This window comes from Bos indicus, chromosome 3 (assembly GCF_029378745.1).
Source record: "Bos indicus isolate NIAB-ARS_2022 breed Sahiwal x Tharparkar chromosome 3, NIAB-ARS_B.indTharparkar_mat_pri_1.0, whole genome shotgun sequence".
NCBI classification, from domain to species: domain Eukaryota; kingdom Metazoa; phylum Chordata; class Mammalia; order Artiodactyla; family Bovidae; genus Bos; species Bos indicus.
Window position 1 is genome coordinate 91,467,474 of NC_091762.1, and position 21,400 is coordinate 91,488,873.

A 21,400-nucleotide genomic window follows, 5' to 3' on the forward strand; every position below is an offset into this window, starting at 1 on the left:
CTTTACATAATCTTATAGCAAGTTACTGTTGCTTTGAATTAATAGAATCATGTTTAGAAAGTCAGCGTTCATTATCTGTCTGCCTCTCTGGTGTTTCTTCTTTTAGGCAACATAGACCAAGCACAATACTGTGATCGTATAAAGGGAATTATTGAACTCTTGGGCAGTAAACTGTCATTAGATGAGCTCACTAAAATTTGGAAGATACAGGTAAGTTGATCAGAATTGCTTTTGCCCTTTTCTGACATTTTTTATCAGAGAAAGAGAAGGATGGTGACTTCCTGTCCATGGATAAATAAATATTAATTGAACTCAAAATATCTATGAGCAGATTTTAAAATGAGGTACATAATACTCTCAACTGAAGCCCTCAAGATCATTTAATAAAATGTGAAAGATTAGTATGTATTTCTTGTAAACTTAATCAGTATAAATTGTTTTTAAGCCAGTTGAAAATATTTTGTTCTCCTCTTGAAATGAATATGTCAGATTGAGAATTTGATTCTCATCTTTTTTTCTTTTTAGAGATTTAATGCTTGAAGAAATTAAAATAAGGCCATCTGATAACCACTAATAATGGTTGCTTCGTGTAGTCTTACCAGTTTTATCATGCAAGTGTATGCTGATAGTCTAGAATCAATTTATCTTTGTTAGTGTTTTACTTTTGCTTCTGTATATCTCTGGGGAAAGACTTGTATTTTTCCAGATTCCAAGACTTTACTTTTTCCCCAATGTCTTCTTTTCTAGTCAGGACAATCATCTACTGTGATTGAGAACATTCATACTATTATTGCTGCAGCAGCTGTCAAGTTTAATTCAGATCAGCTTAATCATTTGTTTGTTCTTATTCAGAAGGTATGTGCTCAAATGTGCTTTTGAATTTTTCTAAAATGAGGTTTTCTTCCTCTAGATTAGCAATATTTAACCATACTCTTCTTAAACTTTTTTAGCTCAAGTTTAAAGTTTCTGCATATTTTGCCAGTGTGATCAAAACGGACTGGGGAGCAATTCGTATGTCTTGTCTTTTTCGTTCTGCAGAGCTGGGAGACTGAGAGCGATAGAGTGAGACAGAAGCTATTGAGCCTTATTGGACGAATAGGCCGGGAAGCTCGCTTTGAGACCACTTCTGGAAAGGCAGGAAAATCAAATTTTTCTAGCTATAAGCGCTTAAAGCAGCTTTATTTGCATATGGGCTGGCTCATCACATGTGGTTTACCGTAGGTGTTGGATGTGCTCTGGGAACTGGCTCATCTCCCCACGCTGCCCAGTAGCCTTATTCAGCAAGCTTTGGAGGAGCATCTGACAATCCTTAGTGATGCGTATGCAGTGAAAGAAGCAATCAAGAGGAGCTACATAATTAAATGCATAGAAGATATTAAAAGGGTTGGTTTTACCTTTGGTCTAGTTTTGTTGTCAGAGTAATAGTATTGTCTGAGCAATTAGAACCAAATAATTTTCCTCCCCTATTGTTTAAATTAAGCTAAATGTCCTGCATGGAAGCTCTTTAATCTTTGAGTCCAAAATTGGGAAATTATAGGTACTGCTTTTATCAAGTCACTTACATTTTTCTTAAAATTAATTTTCAGCCTGGAGAATGGTCAGGTCTGGATAAAAACAAGAAGGATGGATTCAAGGTAAGAATTTGCAGATGAGGTATAAAGTAAAAGGTATACTAATTTAATAATTCTATTTAATAAATTGAGTTATAATTTTAAGATAATAGTAAATTATTACAGTGTTTTTTCAAGTAGTATTCAGATACAGACTGCTGTTTGAATATTTTCTTATGACCTGTGCTTTATTATTTAAAGCTTGGGGAATTATTGACTCACAAAGGGAAAAAATCCCAGGGTTCCATTCAAAGAGTAGTTTTACTATATTATTTTCATAAGATTATAAGACCTTCAACTTAGTTTTTCTTTTTAAAATTAAATCCAAAATATGCACAAGTTTAATAAATATCGTGCCCATTTTTCTCCCGTACGAGAGAAATGGAGGAATTCCCAAGAGTCAGAAGAGAGAAAGAAGGGGAGAAGGAGGTTCCTTCAGTGCTGGCATGTAGTCATTTTTGGATGCTTGGTTCAGATGTGGTCCTAAAGATCTTAAAAGAGTGATTGTTCCGTGAGCACCTGCTGCTGGGACTGCGTAGGGATGAGTGCATAGGAGCCCTTCCCCTCCAGGGCTTTGACCTCCAGTGGCTGGAGGCTTCCGCCTGTTCTTGGTAAGCGGGGGCTGCAGAACGGGCAGCAATGGCCGTAGCTCTCCTGTCGCTGCAGTCCTTAAACATCAAGGCTCTCCTTGGAGAGGGCTGACCTCAGTGGTCAGTCCCTGGAGCCTGCCTCCATGGTTTCAGCAGCCCTGATTACAGCACGTCCTCCTCCTCCACGCAGGCCCTCAGGTTGCTCAGATGAAACATGAAACCTCACAGCAAGAGGGGTTTCATTTCACTGTTACTTAAGAAAAGACTTTAGTAAATAGCTAACAGCTTAACAATTTCGTTGGTAAAGCATATTTCTTGGTATTCCCCATAAGTATTTGTTTAAAGGATCTTGAATACTGCTAATTTACACTGGTAAATTCAGAGACTCTTGTTAAGCACCCTTGGTGACTCATAGGCTTTTATTCTCCTAAATTATGCTTGGTCATAAAGTTTAGTTGGGGGCATTTAAGAACTTTGTGGGTTATATTTCTGACATTGAAATTTGATCAAGTGAATTTTCTACATTAAAATTATTCATAAACTGGAGCTGGTACCTCTCAGGTTATGATTAAATTATTCCTTTAATTCAACAACATTGCTCTCTTTCTACTCAGATACAGTGTGAATTTTTCCAGTTTTCTCAGCTCAGCGATTCGGATAATTTAGCACCCTCTGTCTTTATGATTGAAACTCATCTAGAGCTATTTAAGCAGTTTAAATCTTTTGATACTAATAGTAAGAAAGAAAAGGTATCTGTAGAAAATGGTCTTTTCTTCACTGTAACAGATACATTTCTTTATAGGTCTGAAGGTTAAAGCTGAAGGGACTTTTTCCTCCCTCCAGGGAAATGACTTTTGAAAGCAGAAAATCCTTCCTGACCCCTGTTCCTTCCTTGTTACAGCTGGGCATTACTTTAGCCCTTCTAGCCAGTAGCATCGCTGCATCTTTATTGCTTCTCTGTGCAGTCACTTCACTCAGTCTGATGTTTTAAAACAAAACTCAAAAAGTAACAGGGAGAATTTTGGAGTCATTTTGTTAGTCTTGAAAGAAATATTCTTCATTTTTTATATCCCACTGCTCCCAGTAAGGAAATTCTGATGTACCATTCCTTCATTTCGAATAATAATAACTTGCATTTACCTAGCACTTCTCCATTGACTGAGTTCTTTTGCAAATACTCTTTTAAAGTGCCCGTGGCTGAAGGGGGGCAGTGGGAAGATCAAAGCCCCCGACATGACTCCAGGCAGGGGGGTGAGTTATATACTGCCACTAAAGGTGTTTTTCTATGCTATGCCCTTTCCTGCCAGGCAGCAAGGTGGGCTGACTGGGAATTATGTCTCCCTGCCAGGCTACACAGAAACTAAGCAAAGGGTAAGAAGATCACCCACCTCTTACTCCCCTCCCACCCCCAGCTACCTCTACTCCTCCCACTGATTCCCTTTCCCTCTGCTTTTGACACTTAAAATTCCCAAGTTCCATTGTTGTGTTCAGAAATTCTGACCTTTATTTCTTAACTTTATTTCTGTAGATTCTGCCAGGATACCCTTGGCTTCCTTGGTCCTCTTTTCCTTTGCTTCCTTTATACCTTCCACTGTCTGCCCCCAACCCTTTCCCTCTTATTTCACTCTTTTTTACTTTTCAATTAAAAAGTTTAAATGTACGCACCCAAAAAAATATTACTAAACAAAAAAAAAAATCATTTTTACTTAATCAGTGGTGTTTGCATATCCTTAAGTCATTATATGAAGTCCTCCTAGCACAGTGCCCAGCAGCCTTTCAGTAAATGTTGGTTCCCTTCCTCTTACTTCCTCTGCTTCACCTGTGAAGACACTAAAATCATTTACACATACCTGAATGGCCTCCACATGACAAAACACGTAACTGAAAGTAAAAATAGCAAGGTGCCCTCAGTACAGTCTCACAATGATGTGATTGATTAGCACAGGAGGAAATACTTTGTAAAAAGTGTCCACCCTTGTAAAAATTTTTACTTTGGTTCTAGATAAATGGCTAGGTCTGGAAAAACAAGGCAGATGAAGAATTGGGATATTCAGCTTTGAGAAGTGAGAACTCAAGAAAGAATATGAAAGCTTTCTTTTAGATACTTTTAGGATTGTTAGAGACATTTGATTCAACTTAGTTTTTATGTCTCATAAGCAGTTATGGTAAAGGCATGTTTCAGTATCACAGATCCCTGAACTTTCTAGGAAGACAATCTGACACAGAATGCACTGTCTCCTGAGTTCCTCATCACTGGAAACACCGGAAGACAACTCTTTTAACAAAAATGAATAAGGAGAGTTTAGGCACAGGTTTGCAGGCTAAACTAGTTGACCTCTACAGCTTCAGCTAACATTCAGTCTTAATTTGGATATACCATTAACTGCTACTTATGAAACCTCAGCTTCGTTATCAGACATTATCAAATATTTTCGTTTTAATTGTTCACCATATTCTCTTGCCCCTTTTGTAAGTGGAAAACAGTAATTTAAAAATTTTCTTATAGCTTAGCAGCATAATGTCATAGCATAGATAGGATGGAATAAATAACATCTGTCTTGTTTGCTGAACTCTAGAAAGGCTATGTCAGAAATACCTTTCAGATTCCAAAGGATAGTTTTCAGTGTCAAAAAAATAAGCTAACCATAATTGACTCATAATGATACTTTCTAATATACCTGATTATTTACAAAAAGGTTTATATTTATATCCCAATGTTTATGATCCTTTCAGAAGGTATCAGTTTGGACTTAAGCCTCAGAATTTTAGTTTCTGTCATTTTGCAACTTTTATGTCTTAGCAGAAATATCCTAGCTAGTCTTTCAAGTAGTTGCCTTTTAATGTATACCTTATTTCTCTGATTCTAAGATGCCAGTGATTGCACCACGCATCACAGGGTTAATCCAGTATGTACAGCCTCACATGGTGGCATGCTGCTTTCCATTATCCAGTGTAGTGCTTTGGACTTCTTTGAAATCTTTAAGAGTATAGAATTTTGAGGCATGTTGAGAAATATAGAGTTTTGTGTCCTTGTCTTTTTTGTAAAACTCAAGCTGCTTTTTTCCTTCATTAAGTTGTTTATACTACAAGTTAAATAGTTCCTCTTGAATTAAGCTGTAACTTTGGACAGAGAGATGTTTAATGCCAAATGATGTAACCCTTCACAGAGTATGAGTCTGTCACACCAAATTCTCCTGGCTTTGGAAAATGCTTTAGTCTTAAGACCACTGGCAGTTTTCTTTGCTTTTAATTGAAATGATAGACATGATGGGCTTATCAATACCATAGTGTAATCCTTTGATAGCATTCAAGAAACAAATCAGTGATCTATGTTTAAATTAAAAACCCATCCTTGTTTGGTGCTAACTCTGCCATGTAAGAACAGAAATGATGGGTAGATGAACAGATACCTTTGTAACAGCCAAGTTTGCACATCCCACATAAGGATAGCCATATCTAAACCTACTCCTATGCCTAATGGCCGGAAAGTTTCTTTTATATAATTCTTAAGAAGTATCACTATCAGAAATGTTGAATTTTATAAAATTTGTATCTTAGAATCCAGGAAATATGGTATTTGCTGATTGATTGGCTAATCTCTAGGAAAGCCAATATTATTTTGGCAATAGCTGCCCACATTTACGTATTTAGTAGTACAACCGTTTTCTGCAAATGACATCAAAAGTATTTTTCTGCCCTATAGGCATCTTTATCTTACAGAAAGACTTGAAGAAGCAAGAAGGCTTTTTTAAAAAAATAAAGTTTTTAAAGTAAATGCTAACTATAATTCAGTTTTTAGAGAGTTACTTGATCAGTCGATTAATAGTGTTAATATGACATTTTTACAGATTTTATAATGAAATCTCATAGTTTGAAAGATGTCATTTATTAAAAAGCAGTTCTTTTTTTAAAGAGTAGTGCATGAACATCAGACTTTTCAGATATGTACGTGAAGATCTGGAATGTCATGCACCAGCTTCAGAAATAACATATTTAAAAGTGTTTTCAAAAATATAAATTATAAAGTGGCTGTAATAATTAATAAAAACAGAATTCTCTCTTCTAAAATTGTTTTAACTAGGAAATACAAGCAGATCATGGATATTTTCTTTAATACTTAGACCACTGTTAGTATCTTGATCATATCATTGGTATCTTGATCATATCATTGTAGAAAATCATATTTTTATACCATTTTACTTATCAGCCACTTCTGTATTATCCAAGTTAAGCTTGTGCCATTGATTTATTTTATTATGTCAACATATCCTAGCAGCCTGTGCTACTTATAATCTGTCCTCTGAAGTTGCTAATTCCTTGTTGTCTGTTTTTTGCTGATGTACCCCTGTACATTTACTGTCACTTCATATCCACTCCTGTTTGCAGTTCTTGGCTTTAGGATTGCATGCAGAATAAGAAGTTGGAGACTGAATTAAGAGTGCATGGAGATAAACTATAAATGAGCAATGTGAAGAGAAAAATAATAGAATGTATAACAGTAAAACCTAATTGACTTGGAACTTTTTTATAGCTAATAAATTTAACCTGCCATTTATTTCTAAATTAATGTAACTTCTTTTTAACTCTAGTCGTCTCAGATTAACAATCCCCAGTTTGTATGGGTGGTACCAGCTTTGCGTCAGCTACATGAAATCACCCGCTCGTTCATAAAACAAACCTATCAGAAGCAAGACAAGGTAAGAGGATTGCTATATTTGATTATTATGCAGTTACTTGCATAACCTTTTGTAATGACTAAACATCATAAGATTGCTAAGTTTTATAGTGACTGTTTTACAGTTTTATGGTTATTAATATAATTCATTTATATTATTTAATAATCTTGAATTTAAGTATCATTCTGCTTTCATTTCTGTGGAGCTTGTCTTTTGATATATCCCTAACTCATTTATTTTTTATTTCCTTAATTTACTGAAGTAAGCCAATTTTTAAAAGTTAGAATAGTATTGTAGGAATTTGAAAAGATTCGCAAGACTTGTTTTATATTGTGAAAAAACATTAGTTCGCTTAAGGAACTACAGGCTCTTCAGTGTAAGAGACTTGGGAAGAAAGATCTGGAAAAGTATGCAAGAAGTGAAATAGTGCTTTTGAAAGACTTATTTTTTAAAAAAATAATAAAAAATTCCTTTAGAACCAGAAATTTTCGAGGGAAGTTTATTAATTCTATAGTAATTCCCAAGTAAATGTACATATGAGATTGTTTTCATTTACTTTTACGTAGGAAATGTGAGTGAAAAATTTTTATGTTTGCTGTTCCTCAACTGTATGCTCAAATAGAAGCTTGTATTAAACTGACAAAGTAGCTGCACATTCTCATACCTTTTTTTGTTCGTTTGTTTTCACCAAGAGCATTATTCAAGACTTGAAGAAAAATTTTGAAATAGTAAAACTGGTAACAGGAAGCTTGATAGCTTGTCATCGGCTTGCAGCAGCCGTGGCTGGACCTGGAGGCTTAACTGGCTCAACGCTAGTGGATGGCCGATATACCTACCGGGAGGTACCTGGCATTGTGCTGTTGTTGCATGACTTACAGCATCCATTTGATCTTTTTGCGTTTGAACTATAAAAGTAATATTTATTGGAAAGAACTCTAAAGAGGAAGCATGAGGTGTCTTTGTCATGATGGAACAGTTTTTAATCTTTAATAAAACCACCTCGAAGTAAAAGGTTAGAAAATTGATATTTCTGGGTATATCTTTCAGTAAATCACCTAACATAACTGCATATGATATGGTATTAAAAATAAATATCTTTTGTCTTTGATCAAAAATATAATTGTCAGTTCTGTGGCTCATGGCTTTTTGTTTCTCAAAGCTGTCAGTAATATTGTTTTCCAAAAAATAGAAAAATATCTTCACTCATCAGTTGTGTTCTGGTGTTTTACTCTGAGATTGCTTGGCATCTAAAGTCACCCGAGTTTGTAATAGACAAGTAGTTTCTGCTACACTGTATTGTCACCTCATAAACGGATTTCTCACATTTACTTTACCCTAAATTACAAGAGAAAGCATTAGGTAAACTACTTTTTAATTAAAGGTAAAACTACTTTTTAATTTCAGTTGTTTGTTTGTTTGTTTGCTTTTACGTATGAATGCCTGGAGTTGACTAATTAGCATTATTTCTTTTTCCAGTATTTAGAAGCCCATCTTAAATTCCTGGCATTTTTCTTGCAAGAAGCTACTCTGTATTTGGGTTGGAATCGTGCCAAGGAAATCTGGGAGTGTCTTGTGACTGGCCAGGATGTTTGTGAATTAGATAGAGAGGTAAGAAGATGGCGTTATGGATGAAGTAAGACAAAAGTGTGACTTAATAAATAAATAGTATTTTGCTTTACTGTGTGTATATCACATTTTTATGCATGTCTCATATCTTCAATTCTAAACATTTTTCAGTTTACTAAGCATACATTTATAATAAGCTAGGAGCTGAGAGTGTTGAAAAGATATTTTATATATATGTTATATACATAAGCATATGAGATCTTTGGTAATTTTGATAACCATTCTGCATAAAACCAAATTCAGCTAAGTGAGTACAGCAAACTTAGTGTATTCTTTAGTTTTTTTTTTTTTTTTCCCTCCCATGAAACTAATTTTAAGTTAACCAGCAGAAACTTTGAGTTCCTATAATGATGTTGTATCCCAGAAACCCTAAAGAAAGAATTGTTGTCTAGACAGATCTTTAGAACGACAGTTGCTTCAACGTTTCCTAACAGTGAATCACTATTTCCTCCTCTCATTTTGCAGAATAACGTTAACTACATCATAGAGTTATTGAAAGGATCAAGTATGTGACAGTGCCTAGCACAGTGTAAAGCTTATTTAATAAATGTCAGTGGAAAAACTGAAATGTAATGATTCAGTGGAAAGTATGAGTATGTATTTTCATTATCTAGAAGAAAGATTGCTGTAACTAACTGCTTCATTTAGTTCCAGAGTTCCATTCATTTTAGTTTTGAGTGGTACTAAGGCATTATAAATTTCTGAAAAATTAAAAATCATTTGTCTTTGCTTTCCTCGTTTGGATTATGTATATGCCTGAAGTGGGTTTTAGTTACAGGGTGATATTTGTCTTGATTTGCAGATGTGTTTTGAATGGTTTACAAAAGGGCAACATGATCTTGAGAGTGATGTTCAGCAGCAGCTCTTCAAGGAGAAAATTCTTAAATTGGAGTCATATGAAATCACTATGAATGGTAAGGAAAAACATCAAAATTGTTTTTTCAGTTCTTTAAATTTTATTCTTTTCTTTTCAGCCCACTTTGAGAAACAGCGTCACAGTTTGGTATATGCTTCTGGACTTTGCCTTATGCATATAAAGATACATCTATATAAACATGTTTATATAAACAGATGAATTTCTTTTTACATGAATGGTATTTTTAAATTGCACAGTCTAATAACTGTCAAACTGTTTTCATGAAATTACTTAGTACAGAAAGGATTCATTTAAGGTAAAAATTGTTCCAAGTATAGACATCCTCTTTTCAGTTGTTTATTTTGATTGAAATTTTTCTTATTGATATGAACTTTGCATGCCATAAAATTTATTTTTTTAAAGTGTACACGAAGTGTTTTTTGTATGTTCACAAACTTGTTCAGCCTTCACCGTTTTTAACCTCAGGACATTTTCATCACCCCAGAAGGAAACTATATAGCCACTCTCCATTCTCCCCTTTCCGCAGTCGTGCATCTGCTTGTTGTCCTTGTGGGTTATTCTGATGTGGGCATTTTCTATCAATAGAATCGTGCATTATGTCACCTTTTGTATTTGGCTTCTTGATCAAGCTGAGACATAATGTGGTCAAAGTTCACCCAGGTTTTTGCACATGTCAAAACTCCATTCCATATGACTGGATAACACTTATTGAATGGGTGTAACACATTGTGTTTATCCATTCATCAGTGGATAGGCATCTGGGTTGTTACCACTTTTGGTTATTGTCAATAATGCTGCTGTAAATGTCCGTATACAAGTTTTTATCTACCTAGGAGTGAAATTGCTGTATGATATAATTAACATTTGAGGAATTGCCAATCTTTTTTGCAAAGTGGCTGTACCATTTTACAATCCCACCAGCAGTATATGAGGTTTTGATTTCTCCCCATCTTCTCTAATAATTATAAACTGTCATTTTTCTTTTAGCCATCCTAGTGGTTTTGAGATGGAGTCTCATGGCCTTTAATATGCGTTTCCCTGATGACTAAGGATATTCATGGGCTCTTTGATCACTTACATATCCCCTTTGAAAAGATGTCTATTAAAATTTTTCTCATCTTTAAATTGGGTTATTTGCCCTTTTAGTTTTGAGTTTTAAGGGTTGTTTATATATTCTGTATACTCACTCCTTATCAAATGACATGATTTACCAACATTTTGTCCTGTTCTGTGGATTGGCTTTTCATTTTCACGATAGTCATTTGAAGCACAAAAGCTTTTAGTTTTGATGAAATTTTTTTGTCGTTATTGTTGCTTGTTTTTGATACCATATCTAAGAAACTATTGCCTAATTGACAGTCTTGAAGATTTGTGCCTGTTTTGTCCTGAAAGTTTTATAGTTTTAGCTCTTGATATACTTTGTCTTTTCATTGATTATCTGTGGTACCAAGAGTACATGAATTTATCTGACATTCTATAATTTCAGGTTTTAACTTATTTAAGACTTTTTTTGAAAATGTGAATCTGTGTGATCATCGATTAAAAAGACAAGGAGCTCAGTTGGTAAGTAGCATTGTTTGCAAATCTAGATAATTTGGATAATCTAGTAAAACTTGATATTCAGCAAAAAAAAAAAAATATTCTAATTGAGAGAAGACATGAGGTTTTTTAAAAAGAATGGGCTCCTCCTTGACTGCAGTCTCCTGCATCATTCAGAGAGCTCCTCAGAGTGTGAGGGCATTCCCCTTCCCATACAGGTGACTTCTCAGATTCCTCTTTGGTTTTTGCTGACCTGAGAGAGCCAGTGGCCTCCTGTGGCTGGGTGAACGCAGAATAGGGATAGTTCTAGCCTAGCTTCTAACCTCTCAGATCCAACAGTTCACAGGTACCTGAGAATGTACCAAAATCTTCAGTTTTGAGGTCTCAGAGGCAAGGATTTGGAGGGAAATTTTTAGAACAGACAGAGAAGCAGGAAAATGAGAATGTATACAGCTTACATTTATATTTACGTGAGTAGCTTTAAAAAGGCGAAAAATAACTCTTGTTCCAGATCTGTTTCATTCATGACCTGACTTCCTAGAATTTTTACAAGATCTTGTAAGCCCTCGATCTGGCCATTTCTAACTGAGCTTTGAAAAGACCAGATTGAGCCCTGAGGATTAGTAACCACCTCTAGCTTGACTCCCTTTCCTTTGAAGAAAAGCTCCTGCAGGGGGTGCCCATGTTATTCCTGTATGTGTGCCTCAGTGCCCCATCTGGGTAGAGTTGCAGCTTCAGTGTAGGATAACACCTGGAGGAAAATCTCCTTATCTGTCCTGATTCCATGGAAGTTGCCCAGTGTTTCTGTTGTTGGCTGTTTTCTGTTTTAAAAAATTATTATATAAAACTTGTTTTGTATAAGGTTCTCGAGTGTACCTCGGTTTTTGTAGCCTTAATTCATAGTGAACTGTAAGAGGTATGGATTTACAGTGTAGCAGAAAATAATTGTATTTTTGTGGCCTTGATGTGCTATAATTTTTTTTCTTGTGAACAGTATGTAGAAAAACTGGAATTGATAGGAATGGATTTCATTTGGAAAATAGCCATGGAATCACCTGATGAAGAAATTGCTAATGAGGCTATTCAATTAATTATAAACTACAGTTACATTAATCTAAATCCTAGGTTAAAGAAGGTAAGTAAGGAAAAAAGGTGCTCATACACAAAAAGTAATGTATTTTTAATTGATAAGTTGGCGTGCCTGAAAGTTTAGCTTCTTTATTTTGACATTTTATCCTTAATAATGATTACAACTAAATGGTAGACTCATTAATTTCCATTTACCTCTTAACTTTTAGGATTCTGTATCATTACATAAGAAATTCATTGCTGATTGCTACACAAGATTAGAAGTGAGTAGCAAATTTTATTTAACCTTTTTTTGAAATAAATGCTCTTGAGTTTTTTTCCATTTATAATTTTGTATTTTGAGATCATGTATAGTTCTGGCTGGATCCCGTTGGAAGAATTTGCCAGCAGTATCGTATTGTTGGCATAGGGAACAGGCATTTGCCTTGATACCCACAATATAGAAATAAACGTAACTTTATGGGAAATCATTCCTTCTCCCTCCACCATCTCCCTTCCCTGTTTCACCTACCATGCCACACCTCACTCCCCACCTCCTTTTGGGGTATAAAACTGTCTTCTCTACATTCCACATTTCAATAGATTCTTTTTCTCCTTTTTTGGTCCAGAAATTTTATATACACACTTGCTTCTTTTCCCATCATTCCTCATGTGTCATTTCATTTATATCATAAATGCTGTTAAAAGCCACAGCAACACACTCAGTAGTAGGCCGTATTGGTTATCTGTCCATTAGTAGCCTGTGACCTAATACTGTCTCGTGTGTGTTGCCAGTGCCTTATTTCTAGCATGATGGTTAAAGTAGTAAGCATTCATCTTTTCATTCCTAATTTGTGCTTGTTGAAGTTTAATACCTAATAAAGAGTGTTCCAAAAGCATAAAATGCTACTGCCCTCAAATGTTAAAAAGTTAAATTTTCTGGTAGTGAATATATGCTGGCAGTGAATCTGTACAGGAGTTCCCAGGTTGTGACTTTCATCCAAATACGTGATTATAAAAACACTTAAAGTACTCAGGCACCCTAAATAAGATACCGTGTAAGTAATAACACGTGTAGAACAGTCATTCTCAATCAGAGATTATTTGACCTCCCAGGGGACATTTGGCAGTGTCTAGAGACCTTCTAGTTGTCACTAGACAGGTCCTGCCGGCACCTGGTGGCCAGTGGGTAGTGAGTACAAGTCAGAAATGCCACTAAACGTCCTACAAAGTCCAAGACAGTCTTCCATGACAAAACAGCTTCTAGCCCAAAATGTCAGCAGAGCTGATGTTGAGAAACCCTGATGTAGAATAATTTCTTGTTTAGGCAGCCAGTTCGGCACTTGGTGGCCCCACTCTGACACACGCTGTGACCAGAGCAACAAAAATGCTGACAGCCACTGCCATGCCAACCGTAGCCACGTCAGTCCAGTCTCCTTACAGGTAAGCGACTACAGAAGTTACAGCAGATGCACAACACACAAAGATCGGTCAGCTTAAAAGTAAAATTGGAATCTTTTTTCTTCCTTTGGAGATCTCTGTTAATTGTTCATTTCCTCATTTTATTTCATGTATTTTTCAAATAGTCATATCCTTGAAAATTATGTATTCCCTGTCATGTATTTTATCATTTGACTCATTTTACTTTAACTCCGTGTAATATGAGTAGCCTACTCTATGATTGAACCAAGATATATTCTTTGTATGAAGAATAATTTTTTTCAGATTTGAAATATTTACTTAGACATAACTTTTTGAATAGACAAATCATGACACAGTGTAAGCAAAATGAAGTGGCATGTGATGATTAATATTGTACATTATGATATAATCATAGTTAAAATGTTATGTACTTAAAATTATTTTTCAAATAATTGTGTTAAAAGTTTGAATTGACATCTCTAAATCACATTGCTGTGTGGAGTGTTTTCAGATGTTGTCAGTGAAATTTGAGTTGAGCATTTTCTGTACTTCTTTGGTATAGTAAGGAGAATAGATGGATATTTAGAAAATTAAATTGAAGCAGTTAAACTACTTCTGTGGATTTTAATAAGTCTTTCATTACTGGTGAGCAGCCCCAAATCAGTGGTGGTCAGGTTCTCAGAGAAGAGCTCCCTCTGTGTCTCATTCTGCTGCCCTCCAGTGGTTGGTGCTGATAGAGTCTCCTCTTCTGGAATGTGTGTATTTCTTTCTCTTTATTTACAGTTGGGGGTGTTCCTTTTCTTTTTAAAGCACTTTATAGCAAAGTGATCCAGTTATATATGTATATTTTTTTCCATATTGTTTTCCATTATAGGTTATTGCAAGATATTGAGCATAATTCCCTGTGCTAACCAACTCTATTAAAGTGAAATTTCCAGTACTGCTAATCAGCATGCCTGAGATTTAGAAATACACCTGTATGAACTATTTAGACTTTCCAGAATATCAAGTGTTTGAGGGCACTTGGATTTTCATCTGTCAGTGCTAACACATGTAGTGTTTAATAAAGTGTGGAGCTGTCACTGTATAAGCTGCTGGATATTGGAGTCCTCTTATTTCAAATGATATGCAAGATTCCTTAACTCTGACCTAAAGAGACCTCAGGTCTCATTTTTAGAGTCTGAGAGCTCCACACTTCCTTGCTATGTGTTTTCTGTTCCAAAGATGATTATATCTCTTTGATGTGTGTTGATTTCTTAACTATTTTGAAAATCCTTGGGATACCATTTTCTGTATATGTTTTAACTATACAGGATAGTCACATAAACCAGATGAACATTTTTTGCAGGGGGGGCGGGGATCTTTTTCTTCTGCCTCATTCTTAAGCTAATTAAACAGCAGTTCTCATTTGTGGTATACTAAATGGTTTGCATTTGTCTTCTAAATTTCAGGCAGTTCAGAACTTTGTCAGGTTCTGTGTGTTTACAGAATTATATGGCATATTTTAGTTGTAAGATTATGAGATTCAAACTCACTGATTGTTCATTCTTGGTGAATTGATAAATAAGCCTGCAGACCCAGCAGAAGCACAGGCCTTCTATTTGTGGAACAACTGTTTAAAAAAAAAAAAAAGACAAGAAAAGGACAGGAAAGGAAACGTGGGGAGGGCCAGCTTCTCCCCTGTTATCCGTCTGTGTGTGACAGCTGTGACCTGCTTGAACCATCTCTCCCTTGAGTAAAAGGGAAGTTTAGTTTTGCAGATTTCAGTGAGGGCTAAATGTGGTTGTGGTTTTGGTGAAAGAGACTGAAATTGAGCTCATGTTAGCAATTCAAGTATGTTCAAAGAAATTTTTTTAATTCATAGATCCACTAAACTTGTAATAATTGAGCGATTATTGCTTCTGGCAGAACGTTACGTGATCACTATAGAGGTAAGCCTCTCTTCTTTGTAAGACAACTTTATCACCCTATAACTAGTCTGTTAGGAGTGTATTTTTGTGACATTTAACTGTGGCACTGTGCTCTGCTGTTTGACTTGCTGTGTCTTTTTCAAGGATTTTTACTCTGTCCCCCGAACTATTCTACCTCATGGTGCCTCATTCCACGGACATCTTTTAACTCTCAACGTTACTTACGAGTCTACCAAAGATACCTTCACTGTAGAGGTAGGTTTACATTAAGTTCTGAAACCATTTCCATATTGTCTTGTTATTTTCATATGAACATCATTGATTAAGATAGCGGCAAGAATGACTATTTTAAAAGCTGTGTAGTAAACAAATTTAAAATAAAGATCTGAACTGAAAGGAAGTTGATAGGGTATAAGCAGGTACATAAGTAAGTACATGATATCAGGTGATAAATGGGTGTTATAAAGATTTAAGAAGATTACCACAGAATCAGATGGGTATACATGACATATTTTAGAATGGACAGGGATGGTCTCTGAGGTGGTCACATTTGAATGGAGACTTGAATGAATTGACAGAGCACGTTATTTCTGGGGAGGAGCTTTCCATACCAAGGGAGCAGCAGGTACAAAGGTCCTAAGGTGGGAGTCTGTTTGGCTTATTCAGTGGCAAGGAAAGTGGCTGGTGTGCCTAGAGCACGGTGAGAAGGGGAAGAATGGAAGGCTCTGCAGTGGAAGGATTTGAAATTTGATTACATGCATGATGGGGAGTGATGTATGGAATAGAATGTTTAATTACTGCAGAGGGGAGGCCTCATGAGGGCATGGGTTCTTGTCTTTGGGTTCTGTGTTGTGTTCCCAGCTTCTGCAGCAGTGCCCAGTACATACAAGGTGCTCACTAGTAGCTGTTTAAATTAATTGATAAGCGAATTATAGTATTGTTTCACTTCATTTTACAGGCTCACAGTAATGAAACTATAGGGAGTGTCCGGTGGAAGATAGCCAAGCAGTTGTGCTCTCCAGTGGACAGTATACAGATATTTACAAATGACAGTCTGGTAGGTGTAAATACACATTTTGTGTCACTTTAGTCTGTTGTCAGTATTCTCCTCTCTTTTCCTTCTCAGTAATTAAGAAACCACTTTCTGCAGCTGACAGTGAATAAAGATCAAAAGCTACTCCACCAGCTGGGCTTCTCTGATGAACAAATCCTCACAGTGAAGACTTCTGGCAGTGGGACACCATCTGGGAGCTCCGCAGATTCCTCAACCAGCTCCAGCAGCAGCAGCAGCGGGGTGTTCAGCTCATCATATGCCATGGAGCAGGTATCCAGTGATAATCTTCAAGTGCAAAACAAGAACTTCACATCATGAAGTTTTGCCTTCAGCCCATATAGATTTGGATGATTATGTCCTTTCCTCATAAGTCCTGACTCTTCAGAACTGTATCACAGAAATGCTGGGATTTAGTTGGGAGAAGACTATGTACTTTATCAATCTTCTGAACCAGACTCTTGTGAGTCTGAGTGATTCTGCCTGGCCCCTGCTTGCTGCTGCTCTGTTACATCTCTCTTCATTGATTGTCCTCTACTGGGTCATTACCATTAACAGTCAAATGTGCTGTGTTATTTCTGCCATCTTTTAAAAGTACCTTTTTCACCCAAACTTGAGCTTCAGTTTCCCTCAGTTCTCTCCTTTTCAAGTCAGCAAAGCTCCCTGAAAGAGTCTGTACTCTCTTTACCATCCTCTCTTGATTCCTCTTGAAAAGAGACTCCACATGTTTTGTCCACCTCTTAATCCTCATCTTCTTGACATCTCAGCAGACTTGTTCCTTGTGATCTTTTCCCCTTGAAATACTTTCTCCACTTGTCTTCCAGGACTCACCGGGCTCTCCGTCCCTCTCTAGGTCTTCCTCTTTGGGCTCCTCTGCTGCTGCTGCTTTGTCTTCCTGATCTGTATGCAGAGAAGTTCCCTGGCTCAGTCCTTTGACCTCTCCTCTGTCTATGCTTATTTAGGAATCTTATTTAGGAATCTCATCCAGTTTCAAAACTTTATATATTATATATACATTGATAACACCCCAACTTTTATCTTTAGCTTGAAGTGTAGATTGTTGTGTTAGTCACTCTGTCTAGTCCAACTCTTTGTGACCCCATGGACTGTAGCCCACCAGGCTCCTCTGTCCATGGGATTTTTCAGGCAAGAATACCAGAGTGGGTTACCATTCCCTTCTCAAGGGGATCTTCCCAACCCAGGGATCGAACTTGAGTCTCCTACACTGCAGGTGGATTCTTTACCATCTGATACATGGAACCAATTACTCAACACAGCATCTCCTCTTAAATGTTTGATAGACTCCATTCTAACTTTTGAAACTGAGCTGCTACCCGCTTTCCCACCACCTGCTCCTACCCCAAACCTCTTCATCCCACAGTCTTGTCCTGTTTCAGATAATGCCTATTTCATTCTTCTAGGGATTCATGCCTGAATCTTGAAGTCCCTTCTTTCCCTCATACCTCTATGCATCACCAAATCCTTGACTCTACCTTTAAAATATATCTATATCCAGAAGCCAGCTACTCTTCTCTGCCTCCACAGCTTCCACACAGATCAAGGCAGCCATCACGCCCCACCCACCACCTGAGGGTAACAGTAGTGCTGCGTCTGGTCGCAGGGCTTCTGCCCTTGTTCCAGTTCAGTCTCTCTGGTGTGTAGCACCCAGCATCCCATGATCTTTTTACAGACCAGTCAGATTATGCCACTCCTCAATTCAGAGGCTTCCGCACCTCCCACCTCACTAGTGCTCTCCCCTGAGGTCTCCCCCAGGACCCCCCCTCCCCCTCACCATTCCAGCTGCAGTGGCCTCGATGTTGGTCCTCAAACATAGTGGGGCCTGTGCCCTGTTCTTCCCCAATACCCAGGCATTTTCTTCGCTGGTACCAGGTTCTTTCTCACTTCCTCCTGCTCTCACTCAAATGTAGCCTTCTTGGTGAGCCTTCTTGGCAATCCCAGTTAAACTTTCAGCCTGTTCCTACTCCTGCACGGCTCATTCCCCTTCCCTGCTTTATTTCCATCTAACGTACTATATAAAATATTCACCTTGTTTAATGTCCCTGTTTCTCTCCCCAGTGAAATGTAAGCTCTGTGAGAGCAGACCTCTGAATGTTTTGCTCACTACTGTATTTCCAGCACCTAAAACAACAGTGAAACATAATAGGTAGTCTGTGTTTGTTGATTTTATGAATCATTCAAGGTTTTTTGTACCTTCTCTGTGCCAGGAGCTCGGCACCAGGGGTACAAAACTGGCAAAAGACATTCTGCTCTTTATGTGTTTACAGTCTAGAAGGTAAGATAATAACCAGCACTCAAGTGAAGTAAAAGTATTTAAGTAATGGAGAGGGTTATTACATACAGCTCTTTCATTTAATACCTTATGTAAGATGCTTGTGTGTCTGACTCTTTAAAACTTAGAGAGCATAGCCTTGCTATAGATACCACTGAAGCCTGCAGGGTTAATGTTAATATTGTGATGTTTCTTAAAAACTAACTATACTTATATGTGAAAGTGAGAGTCACTCAGTCATGTCCAACTCTTTGCGACCCCATGGACTACCCAGTCCATGGAATTCTCTAGGCCAGAACACTGGAGTGGGTAGCCTTTCCTTTCTCCAGGGGATCTTCCCAACCCAGGGATTGAACCCAGGTCTCCCACATTGCAGGCGGATTCTTTACCAGCTGAGCCACAAGGGAAGCCCAAGAATTCTGGAGTGGGTAGCCTATCCCTTCTGCAGCGGATCTCCCGACCCAGGAATCAAACCGGGGTCTCCTGCATTGCGGGCATATTCTTCATGTAGTGAGAATTTAAGAATGAAATCCCACTCAGAGCATTATTAAGACAGTTTATCAATAGCAGAAGTGATGTACATAGCATCTTCAAGTTTCACATTTTTATATTTCATCATTGTTGTTCAGTCGCTAAGTTGTGTCGGGCTCTTTGCAACTCCGTAAACTGCAGCACGCCAGGCTTCACTGTCCTTCACTATCTCCCTGAGTTTGCTCAAACTCATGTCCACTAGGTCAGTGATGCCATCCAACTATCTCATATCTGTCGCCCCCTTCTCCCGCCTTCAATCTTTCCCAGCATCAGGGTCTTTTCCAGTGAGTCAGCTCTTCACATCAGGTGGCCAGAGTATTTATTAGAGCTTCAGCTTTGGTGCTAGTCCTTCCAATTTAGGGTTGATTTCCTTTAGTATTGACTGGTTTGATCTTGTTGCAGTCCAAGGGACTCTCAAGAGTCTTCTCAAGCACCACAATTCAAAAGCACCAATTCTTCGGTACTCAGCCTTCTTTATGGTCTAACTCTCACATCTGTATGTGACTACTGGAAAAACCATGGCTTTGACTAGATGGACCTTTGTTGGCAAAGTGATGTCTCTGCTTTTTAATACACTGTCTAGGTTTGTTATAGCTACTCTTCCAAGGAGCAAGCATCTTTTAATTTTGTGGCTGCAGTCACCTTCTGCAGTGATTTTGGAGCATAAGAAAATAAAATCTGACACTGTTTTCACACTTTCCCCATTTATTTGCCATGAAGTGATAGGACCGGATGCCATGATCTTCATTTTTTGAATGTTGAGTTTTAAGCCAGCTTTTTCACTTTCCTCTCTCACCTTCATCAGGAGGCTCTTTCAGATCAGATCAGTCGCTCAGTCGTGTCCGACTCTTTGCGACCCCATGAATCGCAGCACACCAGGCCTCCCTGTCCATCACCAACTCCCGGAGTTCACTGAGACTCACGTCCATCGAGTCAGTGATGCCATCCAGCCATCTCATCCTCTGTCGTCCCCTTCTCCTCTTTAGTTCCTCTTTATTTTCTGCCATTAAAATGGTATCATCTGCATATCTGAGGTTGTTGGTATTTCCAGCAGTCTTGATTGCAGCTTGTGATTCTTCCAGCCCAGCATTTCACATGATATACTCTGCATATAAGTTAAATAAGCAGAATGACAATGTACAGCCTTGACGTACTCCTTTCCCAATTTTGAACCAGTCCATTTTTCAGTGTCTAGTTCTGTTTCCTCTTGTCCTGCATACATGTTCTCAGGAGGCAGGTCAGGTGGTCTGGTATTCCCATCTCATTAACAGTATTCCACAGTTTGTTATGATCCACACAGTCAAGGCTTTATCATAGTCAATGAAGCAGAAGTAGATGTTTTTTTGGAATTCCTTGCTTTTTCTGTGATCCAGCATGTGTTGGCAATTTGATCTCAGGTTCCTGCTTTTTCTAAATCCAGCTTGTACTTCTGGAAATTCCCTATTCCCATACTGCTGAAGCCTAAGCTTGAAGGATTTTGAGCATATCTTGCTGACATTTTAAATGTGTACAATTGTACAATAATTTGAACATTCTTTGGCATTGCCTTTCTTTGGGATTGGAATGAAAACTGACCTTTTCCAGTCCTGTGGCCACTGCTGAGTTTTCCAAATTTGCTGGCATAATGAGTGCAGCACTTTAGCAGCAGCATCTTTCAGGGTTTGAAATAGCTCAGCTGGAATTCCATCACCTCCACTAGCTTGGTTTGTTGTAATGCTTCCTAAGGCCTACTTGACTTCACGCTCCAGGATGTCTGGCTCTAGGTGAGTGACCACACCATCGTGGTTATCTGGGTCATTAAGAGGTTTTTGGACAGTTCTTCCATCCTTGCCACCTTTTCTTAATCTCTTCTACTTCTGTTAGGTTCTTTCTGTTTTTGTCCTTTATTGAGCTCATCTTTGCATGAAATGTCCCCTTGGTATCTCCAGTTTTCTTAAAGAGATCTCTGGTCTTTCCCATTCTGTTTTCCTCTATTTCTTTGCATTGTTTACTTGCGAAGGCTCTTTTACCTTTCCCTGCTCTTCTCTGGAACTCTGCAGTCAGTTGGGGTTTATCTTTCCCCATCTCCTTTACCTTTCACTTCTCTTTTCTCATCTGTTTGTAAGACCTCCTCAGATAAGCACTTTGCCTTCTTACATTTCTTTTCCTTGGGGATGGTTTTGGTCACCACCTCCTGTACAGTGTTACGCATTACAGGCGGATTCTTTACC

At 37.7% G+C, this 21,400-nt stretch overlaps 1 protein-coding gene across 5 annotated transcripts in view; it reads left to right on the top strand.

Moving 5' to 3' along the window:
• Nucleotides 1-21,400, top strand: part of USP24 (ubiquitin specific peptidase 24) — a 155,658-nt gene that overhangs the window by 59,230 nt on the left and 75,028 nt on the right. For 4 of the 5 annotated variants that reach the window (XM_070786468.1, XM_070786470.1, XM_070786469.1 and 1 more), the window contains exons 12-29: nucleotides 107-210; nucleotides 748-855; nucleotides 1,039-1,134; nucleotides 1,222-1,383; nucleotides 1,587-1,634; nucleotides 3,512-3,571; nucleotides 6,790-6,897; nucleotides 7,569-7,718; nucleotides 8,353-8,484; nucleotides 9,305-9,416; nucleotides 10,866-10,942; nucleotides 11,913-12,053; nucleotides 12,217-12,270; nucleotides 13,314-13,429; nucleotides 15,273-15,339; nucleotides 15,463-15,573; nucleotides 16,277-16,375; nucleotides 16,469-16,642. In XM_070786468.1, coding sequence (XP_070642569.1) covers nucleotides 107-210; nucleotides 748-855; nucleotides 1,039-1,134; nucleotides 1,222-1,383; nucleotides 1,587-1,634; nucleotides 3,512-3,571; nucleotides 6,790-6,897; nucleotides 7,569-7,718; nucleotides 8,353-8,484; nucleotides 9,305-9,416; nucleotides 10,866-10,942; nucleotides 11,913-12,053; nucleotides 12,217-12,270; nucleotides 13,314-13,429; nucleotides 15,273-15,339; nucleotides 15,463-15,573; nucleotides 16,277-16,375; nucleotides 16,469-16,642 — 1,919 coding nt within the window. The remainder of the gene's footprint in view (nucleotides 1-106; nucleotides 211-747; nucleotides 856-1,038; nucleotides 1,135-1,221; nucleotides 1,384-1,586; nucleotides 1,635-3,511; nucleotides 3,572-6,789; nucleotides 6,898-7,568; nucleotides 7,719-8,352; nucleotides 8,485-9,304; nucleotides 9,417-10,865; nucleotides 10,943-11,912; nucleotides 12,054-12,216; nucleotides 12,271-13,313; nucleotides 13,430-15,272; nucleotides 15,340-15,462; nucleotides 15,574-16,276; nucleotides 16,376-16,468; nucleotides 16,643-21,400) is intronic. The other variant, XM_019957388.2, reaches the window with a different exon arrangement.